The sequence below is a fragment of the Chiloscyllium punctatum genome, chromosome 48, assembly GCF_047496795.1.
Source record: "Chiloscyllium punctatum isolate Juve2018m chromosome 48, sChiPun1.3, whole genome shotgun sequence".
Lineage (NCBI taxonomy): Eukaryota > Metazoa > Chordata > Chondrichthyes > Orectolobiformes > Hemiscylliidae > Chiloscyllium > Chiloscyllium punctatum.
This window is the reverse complement of record NC_092786.1, coordinates 18,204,156-18,225,546: the sequence shown is the minus strand read 5'-3', so window position 1 is coordinate 18,225,546 and position 21,391 is coordinate 18,204,156. Positions and strand designations below refer to the sequence as shown.

The following is a 21,391-nucleotide window of genomic DNA, read 5'->3' as shown; positions in this document are numbered from 1 at the left end:
GTTTCTGTTAATGTCAAATCCAAATTAATTATCACAAAGGCGCCAGTCCTGTGGTTTTATACAACTTAGGATTTGGCCACAATCGCAACACCATGAGAACGTTGAAGAAACTTTTACAAGATAGTTAAACTGTTGCTTACTGCTGTTTTCTTCTCCGCTTCAAAATATTTACTTGTGGTTTTCTCATTAAACATAACATCCAAAGGGAAATATGGTTATGTAGCTGGAAAGAGATTGTTGTCAAACTCTCCGAATCTCTGCTTGATGATTACAACACATTCAGAGTCTTCCATTTCCATTACGGGTTACATAGTTTTATTTCTTTGAAATTACCTGTGATGAAATAAATAATTTATGAAGCTTTCTACGGTAAGCCTGCAAACAATATTAAATATATATTGCTACCATGCACGATTTGTCACATCCATCTAAATTGGGAATGATTCTTAGACTTGAGATGGTAAAAAAAATCACAGCGACTGGTTCTATAAACATGGTTCTTATCTGTCTAAACATTGGACACTGAGGGATGGTTGAACTTCAAATTATTTATTTGGTTATTTACAAACTACACTTATCAAAAAACCAAGTACCTTTGAATTAAAGCTTGACTATATGGGAGCAAAGTCAACAAGCAACTTTGCACACAAAGGCAAGTTGAACTCTGAAGTTAAGGTTGCTCTAATACATAAGGTTGCTAAGATACTCATTTGAAATTTTCAAAACTGAGTTCACTAGACTTCACTTGGGCATGGTTATCAAGGCTTAGGGAGTAAAAGTGTGTAAATGAAATTGAAGATCAGTCACCACCTAATTAAATAGAAGAGAGCAGTTGAATGCTATTCTCTTCCATTAGTTAATCTCCTAGTATTAAATGTGGTGAAGAAAGACCAAGAGTAGAATTTAGATGAAGCAGAGTTAGAGGGTAGGGGATAATTGATCTAGGGTACTTCTGTAATTCATTCACTGTCATCAGTGATTACAATAAATACTTTAAGATCACAGGATTTATCACTAATTAACTAAATGTATGATAGTTTTGAAAGCCATAGATAGAATAGATTGGAGCTAAGGAGATTCTCTGCACTATAAACCAGCAGGCTGATAATACAAAACCCAAGTATGTCATTTACAGAATATCCTTTATTGTCACATGTATTCGGTATGAAGTACAGTAAAAAGTGTGTACTGTTGTCCAAATATAGGCATCATTCGCATTAACTTAGAATAAAATTTTAAAATATATAACCTAGAGAGTCCAACTTTTACCACCTGACGCCCATTCTGGGCTATCTCACTCTGGGATTCCCACTCCACGCCATACCACAGAGGGAGTGTCCTGCTCTGGGCTATCCCACCCCTCTCAATGCTGCTGAGGGTGTCCCGCTCCGGGCTATCCCACCCCTCTCAATGCTGCTTAGTGTGTCCTTCTTTGGGCTATCCCTCCCCTCTCAATCCTGCTGAGTGTGTCCTTCTTCGGGCTATCCCACCCCTCTCAATGCTGCTGAGTGTGTCCCGTTCTGGGCTATCCCACCCCTCTCAATGCTGCTGAGTGTGTCCTTCTTCGGGCTATCCCACCCCTCTCAGTGCTGCTGAGTGTGTCCTTCTTCGGGCTATCCCTCCCCTCTCAATGCTGCTGAGTGTGTCCCGCTCCGCGCTATGCTATCCCATCCCATGCCATGCCACTGAGAGAATGTCTCATTCCAGGCTATCCCACCCCACGCCATGCCACAGTGTCTCATTCCGGGCTATACCAGCCTATGCCATGCAACCCCCAGGGGCTCTATGTGGAAATGAGACTCCCACTTTAGGCATTCTCAACCTGCATTAAGGCTAGTGGGTACTGACCTGGGGCTGACCCTGTGGCCACACTGCCTCTGAAGTCGCCACTGCTGCTCCGGAGCCCATTGGAGTTGCCTCTCGCCGGAGAGCTCTCTTTATTGGGTAAGACTGAGGTAAAAGAAGCGGAAGAAGGAAAAATGAAAAGATTTTAAAAATGCAAACAAAGAGGAGGACAAGTCCAGTGACAGGAGCCCATACACTGTCTACTCTGCCACCGCCATCTGATAATACCATTACTGGGGAAAGGATGTAGTTACAGCATTACATTTTCATTGCAAATGACAAGTTATAATAGCAAACCTGTTGCCACGAAGTATGTGCAATGCAGGGTACTTAACAGCTTAATCTATTTACACACTTGGTGCAAGTACATTTTTTATTTAATTCCCATTGCAGAGCTTCTATTGTGGAAACTTCTGAAGTCAATGCTCCATGATAATGGAAGAATACTTTCAAATCCTCACATTTGTTTCTGGGTTAACTTACAGTTCCTGTCATTAATTTGGAGGAGAGCAAAGTTGGTTAGCACAACATAGAGATGCCAAATAAAAGGATACACATTATTTCTATGTGCATGATATCTTTGGTGTATGATATTCACCCATGACTACCTTATGATTTCACCCCTTGGTATAACCATCCACAGTGGGTTATTATGGGTACTTCTTTAAGCTATTATGTCATAACCCATGTCTTTCAGGAACCAAACATTTAGTCCTTGTATTCCATGGAGCAGTAGGGAACTGCACAGCTGGACAATAAATGTGGTCATAACTTTTTGTTGTAGAGAAAATGCAATCCAGGTGTTCCTACAAGTATCAGAAGTTACAGAAAGTGACACAGGTCAGGAATTGAGTCATGATTGAGATATAGTATTCTTGCACATTGTCCCTGACCAAGATCAGCAGAACATATATATTATATTCATACATTAGGTCAAAAATTGTCCTATAAAGATTGCTGCTTATGTCCTCAAACAGATGCACAAGGTTTTCCTGTATCTTCACTTCCAATGACACTTGAAGTCCAAGTTTTTCTTTGGTTGCAGAGGCAAGATTTGACACGTGAAGTATGACACTTTGAATACATCTGAAGGAAATCCAATTTTCCAGTCATTTTCCACAGCCTTTTTGCAAGTTGAGAATGCCTAGTGTGAAAACCAAACAATGCCTCTGCTCAAGTCATGTTCCCTATTGTATGGAAATGGCAAAAGACAATCAGATTTCCTCCCATGAACCTTTTCTGCCTGGTGGTTAAAGGTTTTGGAAGACCATTAAATCCAGGCCAGGATTGAGAATAAATACTAAGGAATCTGAAACATTCTGAAATAGTATTATGTTGCATTATAATGTAGATGTGCTTTTAATGCATGTAAGTTTGCTTGCAGAGCTGAAAGGTTTGCTTTCAGACGTTTCATCACCATACTAGGCCACATCATCAGTGAGCCTCTGGATGAAGCACTGGTGGTATGGCCCGCTTTTTATTTATATGTATAGGTTTCCATGGGTTGGTGATGTCATTTCCTATCATGACGCCATTTCCTATTCTTTGTCTCAGGGGGTGGTAAATGGGATCCAAGTCAATATGTTTATTGATGGAGTTCCGGTTGGAATGCCATGCTTTTAGGAATTCTTGTGCGTGTCTCTGTTTGGCTTGTCCTAGGATGGATGCATCATCCCAGTCAAAGTGTTGTCTAACCTTATCTGTATGTAAAAATACTAGTGAGAATGGGTCATGTCTTTACATGATCAGCTATCAACAAACATATTGACTTGGATCCCATTTACCACCCCCTGAGAAAAAGAACAGGAAATGACATCGCCACTGGAAATGATGTCACCAAAGGGTGGCACGGTGGCTCAGTGGTTAGCACTGCTGCCTCACAGCACCAGGGTCCCAGGTTCAATTCCAGCCTTGGGCAACTGTCTGTGTGGAGTTTGCACATTCTCCCCGTGTCTGCATGGGTTTCTTCTGGGTGCTCCAGTTTCCTCCCACAGTCCAAAGATGTGCATGTCAGGTGAATTGGCCATGCTAAATTGCTCATAGTGTTACTTGCACTAGTCAGAGGGAAATGGGTCTGGATAGGTTACTCTTCAGAGGGTCGTTGTGGACTGGTTGGGCTGAAGGGCCTGTTTCCACACTGTAGGGAATCTAATCTAATCCAAGGAAACCTAAACTCAGAAATAAAAAGCGGGCCATACCACCAGTGCTTCACCGGAGACTCACTGATGATGTTGCCAAGTATGGTGACGAAGCGTCTGAAAGCTAACCTTCCAGCTTAGTGAGCAAACCTACATCCAGAACCTCAACCTGAGCCACAAATCTTTTTAAAACTCGCTACTGTGCTTGTAATGCAGTCATTCCTATAGGGATCTGTCCTACTAAGATAAAGCTAAAGACTGCTCAGTACCTGGACCTGATGGAGTGCTTCCTAGGATATTAAAGGAAGTAGCTATAGAGATAGTAGATGCACTGATAATAATCTTCCAGGAATCCTTAGATTCTGGCAAAGTCCCAGTGGATTGGAAGACTACCAATGTAACACTTTTTTTTAATAAGAGAAAGAGGTAAAATACAGGTAACTGTAGGCCAATTAGATCAATGTTTAATATTGAGAAGATGTTAGAGTCTATTATAATGGATGTAATAGTATTATATTCAAGCAAGTGCGCCTTCATGAAGAGGAAATCATGCCTGACAAATTTACTAGAATTCTTTTGAGGATGGGTAAAAGCAGAATAGATAAAGGGGGAGCAGTTCATGTAATATATTTACATTTTTCAGAAGGCATTTGATAAGGTACCACACATTAAGCTACTCAATAAGATAAAAGCTCATGATGTTGGAGGTAGTATGTTAGTATGGGGAGATGAGGAGGGCATTTTTCAGACCTACAGTGTGTAACTAGTGCTGGGCCCACAATTATTTACCATATATATTAACGACTTAGATGAGGAAAGTACATGTACTGTAGCCAGGTTTGCTGATGACAAAAAAATAGGTGGGAAGTCAAGTGGTGAGGAAGACCCAAAGCGTGTGCAGAGGGATACAAACAGATTAGGTAAGTGGGCTGCAACTTGGCAGGTGGAATATAATGTGGCAAAATGTGATGTTATGCATTTTGGCAGAAAGAATAGTGGAGCTGCAGATTATTTAAATAGAAAAAGACTGCAGAAGGCCACAGAACAGAGGGATATGGAAGTCCTCGTCCATGAATCACAAAAAGCTAGCGACAAATTTAGCCCTAATAATGAAGGCAAATGGAGTGTTGGCCTTTATTTCAAATGGCATGGAGAACAGAAGTAGGGAGGTTGTGCTAAAACTATTCAAGGCATACACAGATCTCAGCTGGAAGACTGAACTGTTTTGGGCTCCTTGTCTACAGAAAAAATATACTGGCTTTGAAAACTGTCCAAAGAAGCTTAACCAAGCTGATACAAATTACAGAGGGACTGTCTTATGAGGCAATATTGAGTAGATTGGGCCTGTAAGGGTTGGAATATAAAAACATGAGAGGGGACCTTATTGAAACCTATAAGATTACTAGAAGACATAACAGGATAGATGCAGAAAATTTATATCCCTTTGTGGGAGAGTCTGGGACCAGAGAGAATAATCTCAGAATAAGGGGTCACATATTTAAAACCAAGATGAAGATGAATTATTTCTCTGAGAGTTAGAATCTGTGGAATTCTTTACCACAGATGGCTGTAAGGACTGGGTCATTAAGCATATTTGAGGGTGAGGTAGTTAAATTTTAATCATGGGTTGAGAGAGAAGACAGGAAAGTGGAGTTAAGGGTTATCAGACCAGCCATGAATGGCAGAACAGACTCAGTGGGCCAAATGGCCTACTTCTGCTCCTGCCTATTTTGGTTTTATGGTACAGTTTTAGATCAGAGTGGTGCTCGAAAAGCACAGCAGGTCAGGCAGCATCCGTGGAGCAGGAAAATCGATGTTTTGGGCAAAAGTCCTTCATCAGGAATAGAGGTAGGAAGCCTCCAGGGTGGAAGGTAAATGGGGGGGGGGGGGGGCACTGAGGAGAAGGTAGCAAAGAGTTCAGTAGGTGAATGGGGGTGGGGATGGAGGTGATAGGTCAGAGGGGAGGGTGGAACGGATAGGTGGGAAGGGAGATTGGCAGGTAGGACAGGTCATGAGGACAGTACTGAGCTGGAAGGATGGAACTGGGGTAAGCTGGGGGGAGGGGAAATGAGGAAACTGGTGAAGTCCACATTGATGCCCTGGGGTTGAAGTATTCTGAAGCAGAAGATAAGGTGTTCTTCCTCCAGGCATCAGGGGGTGAGGGAGCAGCGGTGGAGGAGGTCCAGGACCTGTACGTCCTCAACAGAGTGGGAGGCGGAGTTGAAATGTTGGGCCATGGGGTGGTGGGGTTGATTGGTGTGGGTGTCCCAGCGATGTTCCCTTAAGCACTTTGTGAGGAGGCGTCCAATCTCCCCAGTGTAGAGGAGACCGCGTCGAAAGCAACAGATACTATAAATGACATTGGTGGATGGTAAGCTGACCCTGGCCTTGAACAGCATTGTATACTTGTGCACATGCAAAATAGTGCTCTTCAATAGAAAAGCTACCAGAGCGCAGTGAAAAGTGACCTGTCAGCCTGTTTCCCCAATTCAGGCGGTTCTTAAATGAGGTTAGGTGTTGTGCTGCTGGGGCTGGGAGTGAGGGCAAGACTTCTCATCAGCCCACCTCCAGTACGGGATAGCAGCATGTAAACTGCACCATGAATCTGAAGCCTACTGGGGCAAAGTCACACGTCAATCAGGGTTGCAATTAATGGGCCCTGAAATGGGCAGACTTACAGAATGTGCCCCAAATATAAAATCCAAGCCAAGGTGCTCCAACTACCAAAACCCTTCTCCTTGACACATTTTCTTTACTATTTTTCTGCCATGTTTTCCTGTTCAAGTCCATTTGATCATTCTGGTGCTCCCTCCACAATTTCCATTGCTGGAAATTGGAACTGTGTGTAAATTTAATAAATCTGGATTAATTTACACATTTCCTGTTGATAGTGCCTAATAAAGTCTTGGGCTGGCTTACTTTTAGAAGCGATATTACAAGCATTGGCCAAAGTCAGCAGCCACTTCATTAGTACTAAGTAGAAACTGCAGTTTTGTAAGAGTTTGTCAGCTATAAAGCATGCATCAATTCATTTTATTGTTTAAAAAAAAACTTTAAATATATGTTCAGTTGCAATTTTATAAACAATATTGTGCATATAAAAACATGAATGCCTTATATTTACTTAGTATTGTTTGCTTTCTCTTTACTAGTTTCATATTTTGTCTCTTGAGTCAGTTTTCATTACACAGACAAGGTGTTGCCCATTCTCTTTTTTTCTGTTCTCATTCTTTGTCATAGTCTCCGGAATGTTCCATCTCTTACAATTCACTGTTATCGTTTGGGTTCTGTTGCTATTAATATCATCATGTGGAATTGGCAAACCTGTTTTGAGTTAAAACAAAATGATGTCGATTGTGGAAATGAAGGTATAAAGGTTTAGTTTCATCTAGGACTATTTTCAAGCCCAGAATCTTGAAGATTCAAGCCTAACCTGAAATTGGGCTGTGGGCCTCATTTCAATAATTCAGGTAAATTTCTGGGCACACTTCCGATGTCCGATAGGGCCTATTTGTTTTCATTGCCAGCTTTTGCCAATTTTGATGGGGCAATGAAATAGAAACATTGCTGAAGAGGGAGGTGTTGCTGAAGCTGTTTTTGTGATGAATTCGTCAGGACCCACTGCAAGAATTAAATTTGAAACAATTGTAATACTTCATACTACGGGACAAAAACACGCTGATTTAGTTGGCAAGTCAACTGATTGACTGAGGTGTTGCCGTAATGAAAACATCAGAGAACTGTAAGCTTCCTCCCAACTCCCGGGTAATTCAAAATGGCAAATGCCTTGTTGTATTTCTTTTGTTTACAGAAGCCAAGCGCCTGCCTATAAATGTACGTCACTTGTGGCAAGCATAAATGAGCTATGTTATGCACTTGAGCAATTGCTTTTAAGTGTTTGTTAATGTAATTATTGCCAGACACAGGATTGTTCAGCAAGTGCTGCCTAAATGCAGAATTTCAACGACCAATTGACATTTTATTTTTGGGTTTTGAAAGGATGGACTGGTTGAGTGCAGACTATACTTTATCCTTATCAAACAACAGAAGGAACATGCTGTTTGATCCAACCAGTAGGTTGGGATATACAACCTATGTACCTGGCATCACTCTGACAGTCTCGAGTATTGAATGCAGTCAGGTAACTGCAAAATATCTTATTTGTGAAATGGATCCTGTGCAATTAAAAAGGCATTAGCAGTATTGGTACAAACATGGCTGAGTGACAAGATACAGAAATATGGCAAACAATTGTTCTTCGGAGTAAAGGACAGCACATTGTGGCATTTACAGATAATACACAACTTGAAATTATTGTCTACTATGAGCGGGAATAGTGTTAGACATAAAGAGGCTTGTGGATGTGAAGGCAGAGAACATGAACATGGCCAATGAACGTGAAGGCAGAGAACTGTGAAGTTGTACATTTTAGTGGGAAGAATGGAGAACAGCACTGCAAAGTAAAGGGTACGATTCTTATGAGGTACAGGAATAGAGGTACCTGAGAGTGTACGAGCATAAATCATTGAATCACTCAGGATGGATTGAGAAAGAATCATTATAGAATCCCTACAGTGTGGAAGCAGGATATTCGGATCAAGTCCACACTGCCCCTCCAAAGAGCAACCAACCCCCCCCCCAACCCTATCTGTGTAACCCTGCATTTGCCATGACCAGTCCATGTAATGTGCACATCTTTGGAGTGTGGGAGGAAACCCATGCAGACACTGGGAGGATGTGAATGCTCCACACAGACAGTTCCCCTGAGGCTGGAATCAAATCCGGGTCCCTGGTGCGGTGAGGCAGCAGTGCTAACCACTGAGCCACTGCACATATATAATCCTGGACATTAAATAGAGATCTCGGGCCAGACTTTGTGTTTGGGACAACCTGACATGCTCAGTTTGACACTTTGAAATGCACACCCAACCCATGTGCAACTTTAGGGGGATTCATTTTGGACAGAGATAGTGTTTGCAATGCAATTAGTAAGCCGTGATAGTACATGGGGCGTTCTGGTGTGGAGATGAGCTGTATGGGAGACCCACCTTGGTTTCTTAGCATCATTTACAGGCCACTTAAAAATCAAGGTAACCACTCACCCCCTTCCCATCCCATTCACATACTCCCATCTGTGCTACCCCATATCCCAGGTCATTGCCACTCACTGCATAGAAATATTTTTCATCACATCCTACTATAATGCTTACCAAAAATCTTAAATCTGTGACCCCTGATTCTTGTATATCAGCTAATGGAAATAACATTTCTACACCTACCTTATCTAAACCTGTTATGATCTTGTACAGAGTCAAAAAGGAAAAGCATCCAAGGAGCAGACGAGTCGATGTTTCGAGCATAAGCTCTTCACCAGGAATATGGGGAGGCCCAAGGAGGCTGAGAGATAAATGGGGTTTGGGAGGGAAATAGGGCTGGGGGGAGGTTGGTGAGAATGGCTCAAAATCCCATGTATGTTACTGTCTGCTCTCTTAATAAGTCCTAACACCTTCAAAGATTTATGTACATGAGCCTCCAGGTCTCTCCATCCCTGTTAAGAATTTTATAGGGGCATATTGCACTCTTCTCTAATACACGAGTTAGATCCAAGCCAACCAACCAACTGTCTCCAGCAATAACACATTGCCACTGGTCTTAATGAACAGAGAGTGAGACGTTCAGTGGGAGAAAGTCCTGACCTCAGGACTGATGGCCAACCTGGTAGAAAATCTTTGTGTTTTTCCCTATGTGAGCTGAATTCTGTTCACACTTTATATTAGTCAGTGTTACTTTCTTCATCACCCCCCCCCCCCAACTTACAGTAGGTGGCCCTGTTCACAGTTGAAAGATTCACTTTGTTTGCTTGCCCACCCTCTCTTTAGTTTTGTCTCATCATATTCTCTCACTCTCTCTCTGTCCTAATTTAAATGGATAAAAAGTCACGGATACGTACCTGTGAATTCCACACGTCATTCACTGCTTGCTTACTCCATGTCGGGAATGTGATTGTGTAAGATTGACTCTTTAAAATGGTCCTAGCATATTCATTTATAATTTTCTTATTTCATTTTCTCCTAATTTCAGAGAATATTTTTTGAATGGCCCTCAGCTACAGTTAATGTACATGTATGGTTATTTTTAGCCATTGCTGTTGTTCTAACATCAATTTAACTCGATGGCAGTAACTTCCATTTGAGTAATCTTTGCAGAACTCATAATCAAGCAGACCTTAATCTCCTGCTTCAGATACGTGGGACCCAATCCCTCATTACCTCACCTAACATTGCTTGACCTTCACATGCACTTTTGTGAATTTTTGGTTATCCTGATATTCTAAAGTCATCCCCATGTTTTTGTAAATTCTAGAATTGTTGTAACCTCGTCTGTATACCAGCTCTGTTTATCAAGAGTTTGTGATCAGTGTCACAAGTGCTAATAATCAAGGCTTGGATAAATAGAATTTGATCTTTCTGAAAATTGAGGCACACAAGTGACAGGAAGGAAGGTGGTGGTGACGCACAGGATTAGCTGCAACCATTTTAAATGGCAGCGCAGACGTGAGAGGCCGCAATATGGTCTCCAGCTCCAATCTCCTATGCTCACTGGCTGATTGCATTCTTGCCCTTTCACTAATTTCTAGTCAGATTAATTCTACCAATGTTGGAACTGTTATCGGATTAGTCTGAGTTTCTATGAACCCCATAGCTGAACATTGGGATTTCCTGGTTTCTGTATAAGGTTTTCCTTTGGCAGAAGTGTGTCTCTTAAAATATCAGATATCGCCAGATATTGGCATGTGATCATGACCACTCCAGGCTCACCTATTGCTGTCCAACCCACAGTGCTTAAAGCTAGCAATCACTAATACAGACACTGTGCACTGAAGCAGATATTTGAGTAGTTGATTTCAGAGGAAAATAATGGTGCGGTTATAGATTTGTTTACAGCAGTGCATGAGGCCATTCAGCTCATCAAGTCTATCCTGCTCCCTGTGGAGCATTGTGGTCTAACCCCATTCCTTGCTGCACCCCTGTAAGCCTTCCAATTTCTTTGCTTCAAGGACCTGTTTAATTTTGAAACCATTCAGTACCTCTGCTTCCAACATGGGATAGCAAGTTCCAGATCATTACCATTCACTGTGAAAACAATTCTTGCACACATTCTCACTACATCTCTTGCCCGAAACCTTAAATCTGTATCCCTCATCAGCTAACAGGAACAGATTTTTTTTTTGAGTATCTTATCTAAGCCTGTCATAATCTTAAGCCCTTAATCAAAACTCCCCTCAATCTCCTTTACAGGGAGTAAAGCATATGATGCATGGTCTACTAATTTAGTTCACTATTATTAATGGTGGCATGAGAAAGTTGTCTGATACAACAGATTGTTAGGTTGGAATGCACCGATTTACAGGATGTTGGATATTAATTCATTCGCAGCCTTGAGAAGATTCTTAGATGAAAGAGTTGAAGCTGGAATATGAAGGAAGGTGAGGGGAGTATACTGTCTCGATTGCTCTGAAAGAACTAGCACAGGCAATGGGTTGAATGGCCTTTAGTGGACCTTTTGCACATCTAAAATCTGTATTCCCTATGTACAATATCAATTTTCAAAACAGTTACAGCTCCCGGTAAAGTGAACTAAAATTGAAAAAACATTGCACATTGAATTGGAGTGCAGCAGTTGGGTAAAAGGAGCTTCCAAGTCCAGTATGGCCTGTGGGCAGGCAGCCTGTTACATACTGCTGTGTGGTAGGATTGCTTCCATTTCATGCTTTAGCCTTACAGAAACACCAAATGTGTTTGCAAATATACACCAAGCAAAATGCCCTTGAGACTTGCTCTATGTTTGTTGTTGTGTGAAGCCCTTTGAAGATGTCATTTTGGCAAGGTGTACCCAACTGATTTTAGAGCGCTGTAAGGCTGTGCAAGGGCTTGACATAGCTGAGTAATTCTTTGTAGAACAAGTTATAGTGTGGTCGTTTGTACCTGCTGCATCAGTATTGTTGTGTAGTTGAATCTCTTCTATGCATGTAACCATGCTCCAACTGATGTAAAGTTTAAAAAAAAGGTAAATTTAGAAATTAGGAGATCAAAGCAAAATGGAAAAATCAAATAGACTTTTGCACACAGTGTAATGTAGTCATTTGGAATGAGTAATCAGAAAACACTGGAAGCTAAGTCAGGGTCTGGTTAGGCAGCTGTGCTAAAGATCCTACAAAGCCTAGGTCAAATGGCTGCTTTATGGGTTATATCATTTTACAATCTTATGATGAACAGTTTAACCGTGGTGAATAAAATCACAGAACTGCAGATGCTGGAGACACGAAATAAAAACAGCAAGTGTTTGAGAAATACAGCAAGTCTGGCAGCATCTATGGAAGAAAGAAACAGAGTTAGCACTTTGGGTTAGATTACAGAGAAGACTCATATTCAACATTAATTCTGTTGTTATTCTTATAGATGCTGCCCGATCCACTGGATTTCTCCAGTCCTTTCTGCTTCTTTCTATAGCTGTGTTGAATCTCTCTGAGTATTTCAATTGAACTTATATTTTGCACATTTGCAGGAACACCCATCTGCTCTGTGCATGTCTATATGGTGCAGCTAAAGCAAAACTGAACTTGTACTCACATTTGTTGAACATTCATTGATCAACAGCCTTTAGAGCACGTAACATTACATGATACATTTTACTGTGCAAATTTGGGGATTCACAAGTCTACATTTGAGATTGAGCTCCACTTACAGGATGGGGCCCAGACAGAGCTTTGAAAGGTGAAAGATATGAATGGGTCAGAAGGGCAACTAAATACCTGATATGAAAGCAGAGGATTCAAAATTAAAGAGACATGAATAAAGGGTGGCTGATCCCGTATCTGCCTCCTACACAATGGCCTACAGTTGAAATTAATACCCTGCTCCTGGAGCTGTAAATACACAACAGAACAGAATGGTTACATTAGTGATCCCGAAATGGGCACCCACAGAACAGCACAATAATGTAAACCAAAAACTAGTTATTTCAGCACTTAATGTTTTTAATTGTTTTCTATAATCCTGTAACAAGTAATAATATAGCAATTCCTAATATAACAATTCCTAATATAAAACCTTTTGAATTAAAAATGTTTGATATGAATGTGTTTTTAAATTCTCTAATACTTTGCCTATTCCCATTCATTTCCTGTTTACTTTTTCCATCATTAACCATGATCCACTATAAGGGAGGTGGTGTTGACTTTCATCTATTTTGCTGAGTTTTTAAAAATTCATTCATGGGATGAGAGTGTTACTGGCAAGGCAGCATTTATTGCCCATGTTAAGAGTCAACCACATTGCTGTGGGTCTGGAGTTACATGTGTGCCAGACCAGACAAGGATGGCAGTTTCCTTACCTAAAGGACTTTAGTGAACCAGATGGGGTTTTCCCCCACAATTGATAATGAATTCATGGTCATCATTAGACTCTTAATTCCAGATTTTCTTTTATTATTGAATTCAAATTCCACCATCTGCCATGGCAGGATTCACACCTGTCTCCCCCAGAACATTATCTGGATTTATTCCTGATGAACGGCTCTGGTCCAAAACGTTGATTTTCCTGCTTCTTGGAAGCTGTCTGACCGGCTGTGCTTTTCCAGCAACACACACTCCTCTCTGACGTAACAGTCCAGTGATAATACCATTAGGCCATTGCCTCCCTTCTATGAATATGAATATTTATTTTCTAGGCTGTTCATGGTCATCTCAAATCCACTGTCAATCTAGTTAAAGTCCGCTGTGAAAAGTAAAAGACAGTAATTTGTAATGGCAAAAAAATCTATTTTTTGGGAAACCATTGTAATATCTGTTTGGGCTAATAGTAAGTCAATCACCTTGAAACAGAAATAAATAAAGTATCCAGAAAAGCAGAAGATGGCAATTGGGAATAATCAAAGCTTGTCCATGGACTGATATTCTTAAAGGAACAAAGTTCAGTAATGCGTAAACATATTTGAGAGTATAGATAAATGTTAGCTGGCAAATACAGAGTTGATAGTTTGGTATAAAAATCATTGAGCTACAGAATTGGGCATTGTAACCATTTATTAATGTAAATAAACTTTGTATGGACAGCCAGAATGGACAAGAACTAAGTCAAGTTGGTATCACCCTAACTCTAGGTTGTCATTCTAGTGCATTACTGAAGAGCTGCTGCAGTGTACTCTTGCTTAGAAGAAATGTTAAACTGAGGCCTGCTTCCAGGGGAACATAAAAGACCCTATGACACACTCAGAGGATGAGAGTTATCCACAATGTCTTGCAATATTTAACCCAGAACCAGCATCACCAGAAGATAGATTAGCTCATTGCTGTTGTGAGAACTTGTGTGCAAATATTGGTGTCATTTTCCTACATTCCAATAAAAGTACTTAATCAGCTAGAAAGTGCTTTGAGGCTACCCTTACGATGATCAAAAGCATTTTTCACAATGTTTCCCCTTTATGCACTCATAATCAATTTAACAAAAATTTAATTAAATTTCTGGATCATTGCAAGATAGCATTAATGTGGGTTTGCTTTGGGAGGTAAAGGCACTATTGAAGCATTGGTGAAGGTTTCTGTGAGTTCACGCTGACACATTACTGCAGATTCTTTAGTGTGCAAAAGTCAACTTAGAATATTCTCTACAGGAATAACTTACAGTGTCACTTTCATAAGATACCGGTCACAAATCCAGCAATTTAAATAGACTGTATCCATTGTAACTAGGGTGGCATGGTGGCTCAGTGGTTAGCACTGCAGCCTCACAGCACCAGGAACCCGGGTTCAGTTCCACCCTCAGGCGACTGAGTTCGAGTTTGCACATTTCCCCCTTGTCTGCGTGGGTTTCCTCTGGGTGCTTTGGTTTCCTCTCACAGTGCAGCGCATGGCTATGCTAAGTAGAACCCCTAGTGTCCAGGGATTTGCAGGTTAAGTGGATTAGCCATAGGAAATGCAGGGTTACAGGAATAGGGTAGGGGGTGCGTCTGGGTGGGATGCTCTGTGGAGGGTCACCGTAGGCTTGATGAGCCGAAAGGCCTGCTTCCACATTGTAGGCTCTCTATGAAATGTAGACGGATACAAATTCAGCTGGTGTTATTTTTGGGAGTATTCAGTTTGGTACCGTATGTCATGTTTTCACAACCCCACTGTGTTTTTGTTTCAGGCAATACAGCAACAGAGTTCCTCAGAGACAGAAGGAGAGGGAGGAAATACAGCAGATGCCAGTAGTGAAGGTGAAGGGGGTGAAATAATAGATGAGGAGGGAAAAGCTAAAAGCAGAAATGAAAAAGGAGGCTCCAAACGAAAAAAAGCTGCTTTTAAGGTAAAGGATTAGAACCTTTCTATGGACTGGAGGTAAATTGTATTGTACATGTTTCTGTGTTGTTTTAGGTTAAAGCCATTCTCTCAAGGTTTAATAAAACAAAGAATTGCGAATGTTGTAAATCTGAAACAAAAACATAAGTTGCTGGAGAAGCTGAGCAGTCTGGCAGCATCTGTGGAGAGAACCAGATAACGTTTCGAGTCAATGATCCTTCTTCAAAACTAATAGCTTGTAGGAGAATGTGGTTTCATGTTGATAACAGGAGATTGGAAAGGGAAAGGATTGAGCAGACAGGTGGAGATGAAGCCCAGAGAGAGAAAAACATCAACAGACAAAGGGATACTTGATGGTAAGTTGGAGAAGAAGAAAAGCTCGATAAGAACTGGGTGGAGGTTTGCTCGCTGAGCTGGAAGGCTCTTCTCAAAACTCGCTGAGCTAGGTAAGAGGTAATGGGGACTGTGAGTGAGTAAAAAAGGATTAGCTGTGCTGAAAGCAACTCATGAGTACAGGGCCTGGGGGTGGGAAAAGGACATGGAAGGAAGCGTTCAGCCTCTAAAATTATGAAGTTCAATATGGAGTCCTGAAGGCTTTAGGGTTCCCAATTGGAAAATGAGGCGCTGTTCTTCCATCCAGCTTGCTCTGAACTTCATTGGAGCACTGCAGCAGGCCCAAGACACATATGTTGGCCAGGGAACACAGGAGTGTTCTGGATATAGGTTTGCTCACTGAGCTGGAAGGTTCATTTCCAGACATTTCGTCACCATACTAGGTAATGTCTTCAGTGGGCCTCAGGTGAAACACTCAGGAGTGTGTTGAAGTGACAGGCAACAGGAAGCTTGAGGTCAATTTTACAGACAGAATGTAGGTGTTCCACAGAGCAGTCACCAAGTCTGTGTTTCATCTTCCCAGTGTAGAGGAGACCACATGGTCAGCAATGAATACAGTAGACTGGATTGCATGAAGTTTCCCACCTCCCTACCAACTGTCCAAAGCCCCAGACACAGCTTCCTGGTAAAGCAGCAATTTACTATCATTCTGCACTCATCTGAAATTGATCCTATCCCATATTTTTAATGTGCAGTAAACAGAAATAGTTTTGTATTTGTACATCTCGATCTTAAGTTTAGTTGGACCTACCAGAACTGCAGAGTCAAAACGTGTGGTGCTGGAAAAGCACAGCCAGTCAGGCAGCATCCAAGGAATAGTACAGTCGACATTTCGAACATAAACCCTTCATCAGGAATATGAGGGTGGGCTGAGAGAGAGATGGGAGGGAGGGTGGGGTGGGAGTAAGTTAGCTAGGAATGGGATAGGTAGATGAAGGTGGGGGGAGATGGACAGGTGGAGCGGACAGGTGGGAAGGAAGATGGACAGGTAGGACAGTTCAAGAAGGTGGTGCCAAGTTGGAGGGTGGGATCTGGGATAAGGTGGGGCCAGGGGAGATCAGGAAACTGGTGAAATTGACATTAAAACCATGTGGTTGGAGGGTCCCAAAGCGGAAGATGAAGCATTTTACTCCAGGCGTCGGGTGGCTAGGATTTGGCCATGGAGGAGGCCAAGACTTGCGTGTCGTTGGCGAACTGGGAGGGGGAGTTGAAGTGTTCAGTCACAGGGCAGAGGGGTTGATTGGTGCATGTGTCCCGGAGATGTTCTCTGAAATGTTCTGTAAGTTGGCATCCTACCTCCCCAATGTAGAGGAGATCACATCGAGAGCAACAGACACAGTAGATGAGGTGCTGGAAGAGCACAGCACCTGAACTGCTGTGCTCTTCCAGCACCACTAATCCAGTATTTGATTTTCAGCATCTGCAGTCATTGTTTTTACCTACAGTAGATGAGGTGTTTGGATGTGCAGGAAAATCTCTGATGGATGTGGAAGGATCCTATGGGGCCTTGAATGGAGGTGAGGAGGGAGGTGTGGGCACAGGTTTTATACCAGTGCCAATAAAGAAGCAGGAATTTTTTAAACATTAAGGGTGAGCCATTTTATTTTCTTCTGGCAGTCAGACAGGTTTTGATCCAGGCACTTTAAGAATGAGTGGTAAGATTATGCATTAAACCACGCCAGTATTTACTTTTCACGTTTACTAAGAGGCTCTATTCACTTTGAATGACTTTGTGCCACTGTCTGTGTTGTTGTTGGGACAACAAAACCTGCCCAAGCAGCAATTCAGGTTCTATAGAAAATCTAAATAATGCAGAAACTGGAATTCTAAAACGAAATGAAAAGTACTGGAGAAACCGAGCAAGTCTGAGAACGTTGGTGGAGCAAGAGAGAGAGAGAGCAGAACGAGAGAGTTAAGGTTTAAAGTGCAGTATGACTCTTCTGAAGACACAAAATGTTAATTGTTTCTGTCTCTCTACAAATGCTACCAAACCTGCTGAGTTTCTCCAGCACTTCCTATTTACAGTTCAGGTTTCCTGCCTTTGCTACTCCAAGTGGAACTGGAAGAGGACAGCACTGAAGTCCTGTGACAAGGTGTTACCAGTATAGACTGGAACCTGACCTCCTCTCTCGGTCCTCATTTACTCTCCTGGTCTTACCCTATTCCTGTCAATCTGAAAGTGACAATGTCCTATAAGGCCTGTGTATTTTCCAGCCCCTCAGTTTATCAAGTAGCAAAACCCAACCATTATTGTCTTATTTTACTATATCAGTCATTTATAATTACTTTTTGCTTTTAATCTAGAAAAATATTTCAGAGTGCATTGCGAGTGTGTAAGACACTAGCATGTATTGCCTCCTTGGTGAGGTATTTCTACCAGTCCACTTGTGCCAGTAGGAAGCTATGTAGCTTAAACTGATTACTATTGTACATGACATCATTCATGAGAATTGGCTTTTCTCCCAACAGCCTGCATGTGAGATAGCTCAGGAACTGTGCTTTGATCTCTCAGATGATTGCGCCTTCCCCCACTGCTGGTTCCCAGGCTGGTGAAAACAGCCCAGTCCTGAAAGAGCCATTTCTCCACAAGTCCACATTTCTCTGAAGTATCGGTCCTGCTGAGCAGATTCACCTCCTCTCCATCTTCTACAGTCGGCACACTCCAACACAATGAGCATTCGTTAGAATATTCTCAGCGTCTCTCCAGAGGGTAAAATAGGTTATTCCTCAAGGTCAAAGGTTATACTCAGGGCAGATATTTTCCAATCCCACAGGAAAAACGGTGGGTGACTCAACTTCATCAGGAGAGAGATTAAAAAAAAACTGTGATTCTACCATCAGGACAACTTTCACTGATTAAATTTCTTCCATCTCACAAAACAGGTTGACCTTCTCACCAGATGGTCTCCAGAAGGTTTTCTGCATGTATTAACATCTCATTAATAGCATAATTCCTAGAGATTACATTTACCTTCCCAATTATTTTCTACTCCAGTAAATCACCTCGACAATTCAGAAATTGAGCTGCACACTGCAGGCTTGCACTTCCACTTTATCCTGGCATTCGGGTAAGATTTCCTGCCTTGTCTTTTATGGCTTTTAATGATGTTCCCACTCAGTCAGTCTCTAAATTCTTCAGTTAGAGTCAACATGTCCACATAGAAGAAGACAGGCCATCTCCCTGGGCCATCTTAAACCCCATTGGACGAAAGCAAACAGAGAGCCCCTTCTGGCTGAGGGGCAAGGTCCAAATGGTCATCAGAGAGTACATGTGACTGACTGACATAGAACCACAAGAATAGTCAGGTAGGAAGGGTTCGTGGGGCAAGAATTTGCTGTAGTCACTCCAGACAGGTTGGGCTACTATTAGTCTGGGGTCTTGGCCCTTCCATAAGTACAGTGGTGGCCTGATCTGTATCTGTTGTTGTCCCTGCTGAGGGTACCTTATATCTGAGAAGTCTGTCTATTGGTATTAAGCAGTGGGGGAAACAGACATAGTTGTAGGATGACATTAAATGTGGAGAAAGTGAGGACTGCAGATGTGGAGATCAGAGCTGAAAATGTGTTGCTGGAAAAGCGCAGCACGTCAGGCAGCATCCAAGGAACAGGAGAAGAAGGGCTTATGCCCGAAACGTCGATTCTCCTGTTCCTTGGATGCTGCCTGACCTGCTGCGCTTTTCCAGCAACACATTTTCAGCTCTGACATTGAATGTGGTAAGGTAAGACTTGGAAAGCAAGCGTCAAGGTCTGATGGAGCTCTTAAGGAATGTAGGGGAAACCGTGGTCACAGCAGCGGGTGAGAGTCGACAGGACTTTGGGACCTGGACTCTAATAACTTATGGGGGCAAGCTGGAGACATCAGTGGTGAGGAAGCCTCAGACCAACATCCAGGGGAGTTACAATACAGTGCATGCTTCCAGAAGGATCACTACATAGCAGACTATAGACCGCCTGAAAATGGTTTTCAGAAACTTGGATTAGACAGTTGATGTAATGCAGTGCAGCATGTCTTTCATTTGTAGATGTTGGCTACATCTCCACATTCTCTCTCGACAAAGGGAGGATGTGTTGGGCAAGAAAGAGATGCAGAAATAGATTAGATTCCCTACAGTGTGTAAACTGGCCCAACAAGTCCACACTGATCCTCCGAAGAGTAACCCACCCAGACCCATTCCCCTAACTAATGCATCTAACACTATGGGCAATTTAGCGTGGCCAATTCGCCTGACCTGCACATCTTTGGACTGTGGGAGGAAACTGGAGCACCCAGAGGAAACCCACGCAGACACGGGGAGAATGTGCAAACCCCATACAGAGAGTCGCCCGAGGTGGGAATTGAACCCGGGTCCCTGGCACTGTGAGGCAGCAGTGCTAACCACTGAGCCACCATGCGCCCCAGGCATGGTTCAAATAAGATAAAGTCTCTGGTGAGGAAGGTAAAGGTGACAATCCTGAGATGGGCCAGGAGGTCACTCATGGACAAGTTGGTGCCTGGGACTTCGATGTGGTGGCCATTTTGGAGACATGGATAGGGCAGGTACAGGAATGGTTGTTGCAGGTTCCAGGGTTTAGATGTATCAGTGAGATCAGGGAAGATGGTAAAAGAGGAAGCGGTGTGGCATTGTTAGTCAAGGACAGTATTACGGTGGCAGAAAGGACATTTAATGAGGAGGCTACTGAGGTAGCATGGACTGAGGTTAGAAACCGGAAAGGAGAGGTCACCCTGTTGGGAGTTATCAATAGGCCTCTGAAAAGTTCCAGAGATGTAGAGGAACGGATTGCAAAGATGATTCTAGATAGGAGCGAAAGTAACAGGGTAGTTAGGCAAGAGTAAGGATGCATAGGATGGGGAAGGAAGCTGCAGGGGATGGGCACAAGTGAAATGTGGAGCTTGTTCAAGGAATAGCTACTGCATGTCCTTGGTAAGTATGTACCAGTCAGGCAGGGAGGAAGTGGTCAAGCGAGGGAACCGTGGTTTACTAAAGAAGTTGAAATTCTTGTCAAGAGGAAGAAGGAGGCATATGTTAGGATGAGACATGAAGACTCAGTTAGGGCACCTGAGAGTTACAAGTTAGCCAGGAAGGGCCTAAAGAAGGGTCAGGAGGGGACATGAGAAGTCGTTGGCAGATAGGATCAAGGAAAACCCAAAAGCTTTCAATAGGTATATCAGGAATAAAATAATGACTACAGAAAGATGAAGGCCAGTCAAGGACAGTAGCAGGATGTTGTGTGCAGAGTCTGAGGAGATAGGAGAGGCGCTAAATGAATATTTTTCATCAGTATTCACAAAGGAAAAAAGACAATGTTGTCAAGGAGAATACTGAGATACAGGCTACTAGACTGGACAGGATTGAGGTTCATGAGGAGGTGTTAGCAATTCTAGCAAATGTGAAAATAGATAAGTCCCCCAGGCCAGATGGGATTTATCCAAGGATTCCCAGGTAAGCTAGGAAGGAGATTGCAGAGCCTTTGGCTTTGATCTTTATTTCATCATTGTCTACAGGAATAGTGCCAGAAGACTGGAGGATAGCAAATGTTGTCCCCTTGTTCAAGAAGGCGAGTAGAGACAACCCTGGAAATTATAGACCTGTGAGCCTTACTTCAGTTGTTGTTAAAATGTTGGAAAGGATTATAAGAGATAGGATTTATAATCACATAGAAAGGAATAATTTGATTT

The 21,391-nt window shown here is 42.4% G+C and overlaps 1 protein-coding gene across 1 annotated transcript in view; it reads left to right on the top strand.

The window, feature by feature from the left end:
• Nucleotides 1-21,391, top strand: part of LOC140468760 (hepatoma-derived growth factor-related protein 3-like) — a 129,557-nt gene that overhangs the window by 88,943 nt on the left and 19,223 nt on the right. The window contains exon 4 of the mRNA XM_072564782.1: nucleotides 15,170-15,328. Coding sequence (XP_072420883.1) covers nucleotides 15,170-15,328 — 159 coding nt within the window. The remainder of the gene's footprint in view (nucleotides 1-15,169; nucleotides 15,329-21,391) is intronic.